The 12981-nt window shown below is 39.8% G+C and overlaps 1 protein-coding gene across 3 annotated transcripts in view; it reads left to right on the forward strand.

Moving 5' to 3' along the window:
* MYT1L (myelin transcription factor 1 like) overlaps positions 1-12981 on the forward strand; it is a 314679-nt gene that overhangs the window by 164109 nt on the left and 137589 nt on the right. For 2 of the 3 annotated variants that reach the window (XM_036751617.1, XM_036751618.1), the window contains exons 6-10: positions 3258-3505; positions 5995-6231; positions 9692-9813; positions 10209-10271; positions 10730-10798. In XM_036751617.1, coding sequence (XP_036607512.1) covers positions 3258-3505; positions 5995-6231; positions 9692-9813; positions 10209-10271; positions 10730-10798 — 739 coding nt within the window. The remainder of the gene's footprint in view (positions 1-3257; positions 3506-5994; positions 6232-9691; positions 9814-10208; positions 10272-10729; positions 10799-12981) is intronic. The other variant, XM_036751619.1, reaches the window with a different exon arrangement.

The following is a 12981-nucleotide window of genomic DNA, read 5'->3' on the forward strand; positions in this document are numbered from 1 at the left end:
CTATTGGATTGCTCTCCTTAGAATGGCAGTCCTTTTTGTCACATACAGATAGTTCATTCTAGTTTGTGTTCTCTCTCTCTCTCTCTCTCTCTCCCTCCCTTCCTTTTCCTCTCCACCCCCCCCGTCTCTCTCTCTCTCTCTGTGTCTCTCTCTTTCCCCTTCTCTCACTCTCCCCCCCCCTCTCTCTCTCTCCCTCTCTCCTATCTTCTTTTCCATTACAAATGCAGCCTTCCCCACAGTAGTGGCATTAGTGATGGCCTAAAGGACATGAAGGAGATTGTGCAGGTGGCCAGGTTCCAGTCCAAGGCTCCGACAGCAAGGAGCAGGCCTGGCTGTGGGCAAAACTGGAAAGGACACAAATCCTTAGTCAATTCCATCCCTTGTCAGTACCCTCTGCCTTCCCCAGGTGTTTAGTGTTCATATGCTCTCTCCATGACTCCTGTCACATAAGAAAACTCATTCACACTAGGATGTTAGAGATTGAATATGGTACTCCTCCCAGGAGCATTTACACTTTAAAAGATGATGACAAGGTCAGATAACACTGAACACAAATGAATATAATTCTAATGATGGGAATTCAGGAATAAGAGGGGGAAAGATTTTTGAGTAGGAGTACTGCATGTATCCCCAAATTCATACCATGTAGTAAATACGTATTCCCCTTCCCGCTCTGAATCTATGACATTTACCTGGTCTTTAGTAGAAATAAGCCATCTTTCTGTCTATACATTTTATTAAAATTATTAATAATAATGAGAGATAGTGTGGCATAACGGATAGAGAGCCAGCCTAGGAGTCAGGAAGAATGGAGTGAAAGTCCTGTCTCTAACATGTACTGATACTGTGACCCCTGGGCAACTCACTTAGTTTCAAGAGTCCCAGGTATCTCTCTAAGACTGTCCCTGGCAAAGCAAGTGCTGACCTGCATTAGTAGAGGGAATTTCCTCACTGGAAAATTCTTACTCAAATCACAAGTCTGGGCCATATGTGTATGTGTGCCTATGTGTGTGTGGGCGGGGCGGGGCATGTGTCTATACACATATATGTATATTTGTAGACATATCTATGTACCACTCTAGACATATTAATATAATATGTAAACACTAAGATCTCACATTTAAATGGCACCTTAAAGTTTACAAAGCATTTTCATCCTAACAACTCAGTAAGAAGGTAATACAAGTATTTTCTCCATTTACAATTAATGAAATTGAGTCACAGGGAAATGAATTGTCTAGGGCCACATAGCTAGCAAGTTTTGAATCCAGAACTTGATTTCAAGTCATGGAATCATGAACTTTAGCACTGCAAGAGAACTTAGAATTCGTGTAGTTACAGAATCCTAAACCTAGAGCTAGAAAGGACCTCAGAGGCCAACTAGTTCTTATTTTTACTAGATGAAGAAATTGAGGGTTAGAGGTTGAGTGCTGTTACCAAAATCAAATAGGTCACAGGATCATTGATTTAAAGCTGGAAGGGACCTTAAGGGCCAAACCCCCCATTATATAGATAAGGGAACTGAGGCTGGGAGAGGTTAAGTGACTTGCCTAAGGTCACACTGCTGGTAAGTGTCTGATGCAGAATTTGAACTCAGGTCTTCCTTTCTCCAACTCCAGTGCTCTATTCACCACATCACAGTGCTTGAAGATTGAATGACTTATGTGAAAAATATGGTAGTACAAGGAGATTCGGTGACATAAAACATTGATCAAGACATCTCTCCATCATTTTCTCATCCACATAATAACGGAGTTTTAAAGTTTTTTTTTAATAGTACTTATAAAGTGTTTGTGTGACTACTACTGATAATGAGTTTTCAAAGAAAAAATAAGCAAACAAAAGCCTTCCCATGAAGGTAAGTATTGTGCAGAATAGTGAGGAGACAATTAAAATCCTAAGATTGTGAGAGATGTAGTAGGTAGAGTTTGTCTTTGAATGCTTCTTAGTAGCCATGTTTAGAAATCTGTCTTGAGCCTGCTAGTGTCCAGATGTGACTGTAGTTTCCTCCTCCCTCTGCCTTTCCCATCTTTTGACCTTTCTTGCTGGTTATGAGCATTACATTTCCTCTCTCCTTTCAAGGAGACAGACTCACCAGTCACATTGCCTGGTTAGCATTCTGAGCCAGAAATCCATCCCCTCACCTTCACAAAGGGCACAGTCTCTGTTGGCCCGAGGAACAGCAGTCCCCAGGTCTCTTGTGAATCTGGGTCACCGACATGTCATCACAGTGAGCTTCTGGTACCACTCTGCAGCCCCCATGCCTCCGAATGTAGGCCAGCCAATCGCTTCACAGATGAGTGATCTGGGAAGGTCCTATTCCCCAAATGAGCTTATGAGCAATCCTTAACGTGAAGAGAAAGCCCCATTTCCCTTGTGCCTCTAACCAGACTGTCAGGCACAGTTGCTTGTTTCCTATACGTTATTACAGTTTGTGTCGAAGCTATGAATGGGTATTATTCTTCATCGTTATTCCATGCTTCCTATCCCCTGAACATTCCTCCTCCATTTTGAACAGAGCACTGAATTTTGATTCGGAGGGTGTGGGTTTGAATTCCACCCCTGCCACTGACTTTTGAGTGGCAGCTTGGGCAAGTTAATTCCCCTCTCAGTGCCTTAGTTTCCTTATCTGTAAAATGGGGGGGAGGGGCTGGGATGGATTAATATCTAGTTCATTTCCAAGTCCCCGTGATTCCAAACCTCTACTTTCACCCTTTCTCCTCCAGTTGCCCAGTTATATTTTCTTGAATAACCTACCCTGTTTTCCCAGATACAAAACTTAGCATCTTCGGTTCCAAGCACGGGTTAAGTAATGTCCAGTTTCGCTGTGGTACACAGAGCTATGGATTTAGAGTCTTAGTACCAGCTTGAATACTACCTGTGCAACCTTGGGTGGGTCACTTGGCCCTCTCTGAGCCTCAATTCCCTCCTGTCTAAAAATGAAGGCGTTGCACTAGATGGTCTCTAATGTCCGTCTGAAATCTCTGGCCTCCCAAACATACTCTACAAGAGGAGAAATGTGCATTTTTTTTTCTTTATGCATCAGTCCATTTTATATCATTAAGAATATCACACCCCACCACCCCCTTTCCAAGAAATTGCTGTTGGTTTATTTCATCCTTTATAGGGTGAGCGGGTGGAAAGAGGGTGGGGGATGGGAGGATGGCGAAAGGATTGGAGTTTTTTTTTTCCTCCATTTTCGGAGGGTGCTTTTCCTCGCAGGTCACCCTTGGGCTTTTTTCTCTCTGTCTCTCCAGCTAAACGGTATTGCAAGAACTCCAGCCCCACCAGCAGCACCACGAGCAGCTATGCCCCGAGCAGCAGCAGCAACATGAGTTGCGGAGGCGGCAGCAGCGCCAGCAGCACCTGCAGCAAGAGCAGCTTTGATTACACGCACGACATGGAGGCAGCACACATGGCCGCCACGGCCATCCTGAATCTGTCCACGCGCTGCCGGGAGATGCCTCAGAACCTCTCCACCAAACCTCAGGACCTCTGTGCCCGGGTAACGACTGCCCGCCCCGCTGGTCCCCCGCAGCTGCTGCGCGCGCTGCACCGACGCATGCGGGCGGAGCAGGCATGGGCTTTCCAGCCCGCTCCTCGTGCTCTGGCTCTGCCACCAATGAAAAGCGAAAACCTTTTGGAATGCAGTGAAATAAATAAAAGATGATGGGGCAGATTCCCCAGCGGTAGCCCGAGAAACCTGGGTCAAGGTTTAGCCCTTTAAAAGCGGGAGGGGCAGGAAGAGAGGAAGTGAAAGGAATGTGTAGTTTTAATTTGCTTATCTGTGGGGCCAATAACGGTATATACAAGCATCTTTAAATTTTTTTTAAGCCCAGATTTGCTTCCACAGGCATTAACCACGCTATTATTATTTTTAAAAATATGTGGGAAATAGAAACTAGGAGGTTTTTATAGCTATGCATGGAGTACTTCTCAATCGTTCCCCAAGATTTCAGCCTAGAAGTCTTTTTTGTCATTTCTATAGACGTCTGGTTTCATGCATCTTCTTTGAAAGGCTGCAAAGCCTAGATGAAGTTCAAAAAAAAAAAAAAAAAAGACAGCCAGTGGGTGTGACTTCTAACTCGTACAATAGTAAGTCTTCAAAGCGCCACTTCCCCCTCCCCGCCAAAAAAGTCCAGTGGGTTTTTCCCCTCAGGGCATTAACCAGTGCCCAGGAAACAACGGGGAAAAATTTGATGGAGGTGGGGAGCACACTGACCTTTCCTCGTTAATTTAACCATCAAAGGCATTCAGTATTCAAAATCATTACAGATGCTAAAATGCTATACGAGTCTGGTATTGAGGTGGTGATATGGAGTTTTGGATTGGGTGGTGGTGGTGGTAAGGAGATGCAGAGGTCCATGGAAATTGACTGGTTTCTCCTGCGGACAGTGGAGGAAGGGAAATGAGTATTTGAAATGCACCAGCGACCCAGCAAAGAGCTACCTCCGAAGGCCACTAGATGGCTTAATATAGAGATGCAGTGCAGAGGAAGCAGCATTGTGTTCTTAGAGCTGAACTGGCAGACATGTTTAACTCTTCTCCAGAAAAACAGATTTTTTTTTCCTCCTGTTGTTTAAAGCTTCTTGGTAATGCATAATGAGCTCACAGCCCTAACAGTAGTATTTTTTAAAAAATAATCTTAATTTGTATGCATGCCGAAAGGTCAGTAACTTTACCTTTTCAAATGCTTCCTTTTATATTCATGGCTTTTTATTCTATAGATTGGGGAGGCTCTTGTGGCTTGCGAATAGTGTTCGCTGTGATCGATGCTGATGAAATGGTGGATAGGTTAAGGACTAGGACGGAAGAGATTCTGTAGGGGGGAAAATCCAATGACCCCCCCTTCCAGGTCCACCACCCTCACTAAGTTTATTAAAATGGCAGGTTTGCGAGGATAAATACATTACAGGGCCATAAATTAGCATCAAAGCTGAAATCAGGAATGAGCTTTGACAATAGGTGTTCAAGTAGAATAATACGGTATAATTTATTGAGGTAATAACCCAGAGGAAGGGATTTTCATCCCAAGTGCCTTTCCTGTATGTTATTACATCCAGAGGAGAGATAGCTGCTAGACGTTTGAGTAGGCAGTAGCTTTCACACCAGCTCTGAAATCAAAATTTTGTTTAAGAAAATGTCACTGTCAGGAGAAAAAAAAGGGAGGGGGGTTGTGGGTATTCTTATATTTCTTGCTCTTTCCTGCTCTTCTTTCTCCCCTTATCTTCCCCCCTCCTCTCATGCTGAAAGACAAGTTCTAAATAATTCTTGCTTTAATTCAAAGCATCATTTTAAAAAATCACCCTGTGCTTCACAGGTCATCAGCTGCTGTAGGTAATGCAACTACCAGGTTTTGTTGTTGTTTTGTTTTTTATTTTTTTTATTTTTCCTAAGCCAACAAGGTAGCTTTCTTAGGGGAAGCTATGATAGGTGGGAGCTTAATCCATGGAAGAATCCATGCATTGTAAAGGCAGTTCTCTTTTATTTGAGCTAGCAAACTTGTTTTAGTGAGGAAATTGTAAATATTCACCCTTGTTCCAACCCCTTCCCTCCTCCATTCTTGGACTATTAGTTTTAAGGCAGCAAAAACATCCTGCATCTTAGAAAGAAAAAAAAACTGGTTAGCTACTAAGCTGATCACTTAATCAGGTGTTAAATCTGAAATCAACTTAAAGCAGATGTTCATTTTGAAAATCTTGCTTGCCCCTCCCCACCCGAGTAAGTCAGGAAGCAGAAAAAATTATTAAAAATATGGGACTAATTTCACACCTGTGGGGGTAGGAAATTGCCAAGCCCTATCTTTCTACATCAGCATTGTGTTGTATAACCCTCTTCTGCAAGGAGACTTAGTGCCTGAACTCTAAATTAACTGAGAATGTTACATCATTTAAAGCAGTATTCATTGCAAGAAACGCTTAGAGGCAACAAGTTAAGTCATTGTGTTATTTATCTCTTTTAAGTTGATTAACAGTGTTTCTTTTCTTCTGACAGAATCCTGATATGGAAGTTGATGAAAACGGAACTTTGGATCTAAGCATGAACAAGCAGAGACAACGAGATGGGTGCTGTACCATTTTGACACCTCTAGAGCCAATGTCACCACAGCGACAGGCAGTGATGAACAATCGGTGTTTCCAGCTGAATGAGGGTGACTGCTGGGACTTGCCAGTAGACTACACCAAAATGAAACCCAGAAGGATAGATGAAGATGATTCCAAAGAGATTAATGTATGTCTTTTTCATCTAGAGCAGCTCATTGCAACCTGATTATTTCAGATCACATGGTTTAAAATCTATCTGAAAGCAAGACAAATGCCATGTGTTTGGGTGAAGAGAAAATGAATCGTTTCCTTAAAAGAGACTATTAGCTGGTTAGTCCTTGGAAATTTGTTAGTAGAGCTGTGGCTATATCTAAAACTCATCAGTCAATATTTCCAACTATAAATTGTATTTTCTAGCTAGTGTGTTTTAGCAGATATTTTTCTCCCATCAAAAAATTGTAATTAATTCATAAACACATTCTGCATAAGCAAAGTGATCAGAATGACATTTTTACACAATACAAGGTTTTCTTTTCAGGTAGAGGATTAAAATTAATCTCTTGCATACTTACATGGCTATTAAGCATTTCTTATTTTTGCCAGCACTAAAAAGGTAAGTGAGGCAGCCTGGTACAGTGGAAAAGCAGCAGGTTTAGAGTCAGAGGAGCTGGGTGCATCTCTCCACTTTGCTAAGTACTTACTACCAGTGTGACCTTTGGCAAGTCATTTTTTTAGTTGAGGTTCCCTGGCTTGTAAACTGAGAAGGTTAAAAAATATAATCTCTAAAGTTCTATCTGGGTGTAAATCCAATGGCCTTGCCTATTCTCAAAAAAGAAAAGAAAAGCCTTAAAATGCTCAGAATACTTAGAATACAAATTAGCACACTGGAGCCTTTAATAAATACACCATTCTTTTAAGACACTGTTAAAAGCAGTTACACAGTAAGGTGTAATTGAGGGCCATGACTTTTTCAAAGCACAGTTATAATTTCCACATTCAGGTTGTAAGAACCTTTGGTTGTGAGGAAGAAATGAAGCAACCTTGTGCATTATGGGACTGGTTGTTTTTCCTGTGCTTTTGGAAATGGAGGTTTCTTTTCAAAAACAAAGGGAATATACCAGTACCAGAGTAAGGATGTCTCCCACAGGAATAGAAAAAAAAGGAAATTTCAATTCTTGTGAGGATTCCTTGGGAAGCTGTCTCTGTGGCTATTTAATCAGCAAGGCTGCCTTCCTTATTCTTCAATTTGGCTCCAAATATTAAGCTATTGTTAAAGAGAACTGAATCTGAATGGCAAGCTATATTTAGTAGCATTTACAGTGTGAAATCATTACTTCCAAATGTGGAATGGCAGCTTTATTTCCAATTTTTTTATTAAAAATAAGAGACCACTTAAAAATGACAGAACTATTTGCACACTGTACATCGTCACAGAAAGTAGAAAATACACTCTGCATGTGTTTGTGGAACATACTTGGTTGAATAAGGCAAAGACAGATTTTAAATGCATCTTGCATTGCCATCTATAGGAATTTCTTGGCTACTACAGCCACACATTTATTTCATTTGTGAAAGTAGGGTATTTCCTCTCAGGAGCTAAATACGCTAGACTTTCAAAAGTGAGAAGGACCTTAGACATCTTCTAGTCGAACCCTTTCATTTACAGGTGATGAAACTGAGGAAAATAGATTTAGATCTGGAAGAGAATTTAGAGGTCATGTAATCCCTCATGAGAGATGAATTTGAGGCCTAAAGAAGTTAAATTACTTTGTTCAAGTTGACAGAAGTAGAAAGGGCACAATATTACATCCCTGCCTCCATTGTTTCGTAGAGGCTCTCTCCTATTCCCATAGCTAGAATATTCTCCTTCCTTTCACCTCTTGGAACCCGTCTCTCTCTTCAAGGTCCAGCTGAAATACTATTTCACCCAGAGCTTTCCTAATCTTCCTAGTTGTTAGTGGCACCCTCTTCCCAACTTTACCTTTTAATTATTTATTATGTATATTATGTATTTTTATGCCTATGTACATATATCATCCCCTTACCCCCAGTAGAATGTATCCCCTGGAGAGCAAAGAGCGTTAATTTGTGTCTTTGTGTTCATAGTACCTAGCACATAGCAGGGTACATACTGAATATCCATTGAATTTGCTAGAGCTGTATAACAGCTAGGTTTCAAGTCCAGGCCCTCCATTTCCAAGTCCAGTGCGCTTTTCAATCAACTGCACTGCCCAATTGGGATAGTGACTTGTCTTGGGTCTCATAGCTGGTTGGAGTCAAGAATAGATCCCAGGACTTTGAATTCTCAGCCCAATAATTTTTGGTTTGGGGTTTTCATTATATCATGATACTTTTCTTGTGTAAAAATAATTTTAAAATTCAAGACAATACACAAATGGATTTTTCTTGGTCCTGAATCTTTTGGCCATAAGTATGTAAAGTCACGTGACACTCATTTGTTTCTAACTTCTTTATGTGCCCCTTCCTTTTTTGAAATCCAACTACAAAATGTTTTTTGGTTTTAAATGTTAAGTTTAATCTTGATAGAGCAGTAGTGACAAGCATTATTGCCGGTATTAAGGATCAATCCAAAAACAAAGATTTATTGAGAATGTACCACATGCCCAGGACTGTTACATGCTATGGGTCAGTAACGTGGGGGGGGGGAGCTAATTGGTGCAATGCATAGAGTGCCAAATCTGGAATCAGGAAGACCTATCTTCATCTTCATGAGCTCAAATCAAGCCTCAGATACTTAATAGTTCTGTGACCCTGGGCAAGTCACTTAACCTTGTTTGCCTCAGTTTCCTCATCTGTAAAATGAGCTGGAGAAGGAAATGGCAAACCACTCCAGTATCTTTGCCAAGAAAACCCCAAAATGGGGTCACAAAGAGTAAGAAATGACTGAAAAATGACCCAATTACTATGTGCATATATACACACACATACATACATATGTGTGTGTATATGTCTATATATCTATACCCATCTATCTGACATTCCTTAAAGTTCACATTGAAAGATCTCCATAGTTGATAATACATACATATACATACACACATGCACACATATAAAACACCTTAAGTTTTATAAGCTGCTTTCCTCACAACTCTAGGAGACAGGTAGTGAAGTATTATTATCCTCATCTTATATACAGTGCCTATGCTATGTAGAATAGATGTGTTGCATTGCATCAGATTGCAGTGCCAAGGGGCTACACAGGTAGTAAACCAAGAAGTGGAGTCAGGTCTCCTGACTTCAGATCCAAGACTCCATACACTGAACTATAGGATATATGTGCTTATGCACAGAGTCACTTCTCCCAAGTACCCTGCAGTGTTTAGGGAGTTAGATCCATTGATAGAACACTGTATCACAATTTTTTTAAAAAAGTAACCCTCCTTGAACAAAGTCTAATTTGCATTTTCCAAAGTGAATTTAAGGAAGCAAAGAATCTATTAGCATTACAAAAGTTGGGGCAAAGTGGACAGCACACTGTCCAAGCTACCTCTAAATACAGTTAGAAGACTGGGCCCATTGATAAATCAAATAATCAAGAAATAGTATATATTCGTTAATGGCAATTTGCATTCTGTGGCCTTTTGGAGTCTTGTGAGCCTCATAGATGCCTGTTTGCCTGTATACAGCCAGAAGATTTGGACCCTTTCCAAGAGGCACTAGAGGAAAGAAGGTATCCTGGTGAAGTGACCATTCCCAGCCCCAAGCCCAAGTATCCTCAATGCAAGGAAAGCAAAAAGGATTTAATAACGTAAGCATAATGTGAGGTGAAATGATTTTTCTCTTCCTAATCTTTTTCCCTCTTTGGATTATTTTAAACAATTGAATATGTACATGCCTTGCCGTATGAGCATGCGACATTCGCAGCATATAAATGTTTCCAAGTGCGAGTTCAGTAAAGTGAGAGGCTAATGTGTATTTTGCTTGTTCTTAACTATGCTGTAGTGTATGGAAATGCCATTTTTTTCATTTAATCCTGTTCATTTTGCAGCTTTTCTTAAGGGTGCTTAAATCCCCATGCAGACATTGCAGCTAAACTGGAAACAATGAAACTTTTTTAAAGTTTTTTTTTCTTTTCTTTAATTTATTTTTTTTTTAAAAAACATACTTACTATTTTGGCTGTTTTTGTTTTTGTTTGGTGGCAGATGTCCAACACCAGGGTGTGATGGGAGTGGTCATGTGACTGGTAATTACGCCTCACATAGAAGGTGTGACTTCATTTTTTTCATGGTGGATTCTGTCTTTTCAATTTATTGTTTTCAGCTTACCTCAACAATGCTGTCAAAGTAAAAATGTTGAACTATGTGTTAACCCTCTAAGTGCTATATGTTGACCTTCAAAAGCATGCTAACCTGTGTGTTGTATAATGTCTTTTAGTACTAAATGCATCTTGAAAACTTCCAAAGTATTTTCAAACATTGAACCAAAAGGACGGCACATTTTATCTTATTAATTTCAAAAAAAAAATTATTATCTGACATATTCCTTAAAGTTCACATTGAAAGATATCCAGAATTGACAATACAAAAATTCAATATACAGCACTTGCCCCATCGCTTTTCTGCATTAAACTTTTTAATTTTTTAATTTTTTATGTTGTGTTTGTTTGGGAAATTTTTGCTTATTAGAGGGTTGACTTACTTGGATATCCTGACCTGTCTTACAGTCTCTCTGGCTGCCCTTTGGCTGACAAAAGCATTCGAAGTATGCTGGCCACCAGTTCACAAGAGCTCAAGTAAGATATAATGAAAATAATTCTCTCTTCTGTGGTGGTGTAGTTGTGGTTGTTGTTGTGTTGTTGTTGTTGTTTTAATCAGTAGTTCATTGAAAGTGAGGATGGAAATGAGAAATATTAATCTGAAAAGTACATGTGCATGATTAGTGCTTTCATATGGCACATATGAGGATCTCCATTATTTACCCACTTAGCATTACCCATTCTACTCTTTTCTCATTTTTCCTCTCATTCTTCTTTAATTGTATCACATCTTTCATATCTTGTCATTTCTCCAGCCTAAGTATTTTCTCTCCAGAAATACATGTGGCTATATATGAATACCTATGTGTATACATATTTGCTCGTAAGTATTTAAATGTATATTACACATATATACATATATACACACATACAAAAATACATGTAGAAATTTTGAAAAAAAACTATTCAACTAAATATTATGGAATGTTTACAAGAAAGAAAATATGTTAATTTCATTCATGCCAAAGTAGATCTTTTTAAAATTTCAGCAATTAAACTATCCCATAAGATCTGATTATTTAAAGGATGGTCATTGAAGGACAAGTAAATAGCCACAAAATGTTATTAACTATGAACAACACATTTATTTATATGTTCTGTTCTAGTTTGGAAAAATATAATACCCCAGTTCCTTAAACATGTTGTGGTCATAATGGTACATATAATTTTAGCTGTGTTTATGATTTGCAACAGCGGCCAGAGCTCCCTTTCTCTTAACTCTGATTGTCCTTCCACTACACCCCTGCCAATTAAAATGGTAAAAAGCAAGAATGAACAAAATCCCTGTTCCAAATCAACAACTTAATGGCAAAATTTAGAAGAGTGACTGCATTGATATTTCAGGAATTCCTCTGTGTTCAGATCTGGGGCAGATTATAGAAGGGAAGGGATTCTATCTCTCCCTCTCCCAAGGAAAAAGTGTGTTCAAAACTTTGATGCTCTAGTCAGAATAGTCATTCAACTATCTAACAAAAAGGGAAAAAAAGGCCAAGAAGGCCAGACCAGTCACCATATGAGAACATCAGCCTAATGAGAACCATGTTTCCTCAGAATTCATTATTCTTGATTAACTTTCCTACTCTCTGTGTAAGGTATTATCAGCACCATTAGGGCTTGTTTGCTTGGTGTTCATTTTGCTTGGACTGGCATAATTAACCAACACAAAGAAAATGTTGTTTCTCACTTATATTGGGTTCCTTCTCCATTCCCCCAACCCTTTTACAATAGACCAAGGTTAGCACAAAGGGTAGGACCTTGTTTCACACACATGTCATCTTTTACAGGATCCCTGTTCAAGGCGCTAGTGCCATAGAGCACCTGCTTATGTTCAGTGACTTCCTGAATTAGCACTTTCGTCAGGAGACTCTTGGCGATATCTTCATGGAATTTAACACCTGGAGGGTGTCCTCTCATTTAACCGCTTTAAAGTCTGTAGCATCATCCAAAGCAGTGCCTAATGGACGAAGTAGCTTTTAGAGTCTCAAAACGGACAGCTTTAGCAGCATTTTGTTACTCAATTGAATATACTTTGTTAAGGCAGTTTTCTGTGTTGGTGTTTTTTTAATGGTATAAAGCCATACTTCTCTATGTGGTCAAATATGTGACCACATGACTGGCTAAATTTGGAACTTGGCCAATACATCAGAACACAGTGACTGTCTTTTGAATTTCTTGATGAGAAATACTTTGCAAAACATTTGGCATATCTCCAGCTCCATACAGGCCGGCTGTAAACAAGAAATTTCCCATTGTCCCACTGGGATCTAGTATTGCTTTTTGCTGGTTAATGTCACCAAACCCACATAAGCCAGGAAAATTTCTTTCATATGTTGGCTTTCCATTGTCTGCCATTTGTGGGCATGGTTATGGCATTTTGAGTGCCTAAAATTTTAAGCAAATTCACAAGTCCAATTTCAGAAGATTTAGTTTTTCCTTCTTGCCTTTTTTTCATCTTGGAGGGTAGGTAGAATGGCCCACCTCACCTTCAGCATCTTCACAGGAAGCAATCTTGCTCCCAACACATCCCATTAAATTGTAGGAACATCCCATTCCCTCCATCTTACCTCTTTTTAGAGATCATCATTACCATTTCTTCCAGAGGGTGAATGTCCTTGTCTAAATTGGAATTAGCCTAAAAGGGCCATCCTTTCCCTAGGACC

Source organism: Trichosurus vulpecula, chromosome 3 (genome assembly GCF_011100635.1).
Source record: "Trichosurus vulpecula isolate mTriVul1 chromosome 3, mTriVul1.pri, whole genome shotgun sequence".
NCBI lineage: Eukaryota > Metazoa > Chordata > Mammalia > Diprotodontia > Phalangeridae > Trichosurus > Trichosurus vulpecula.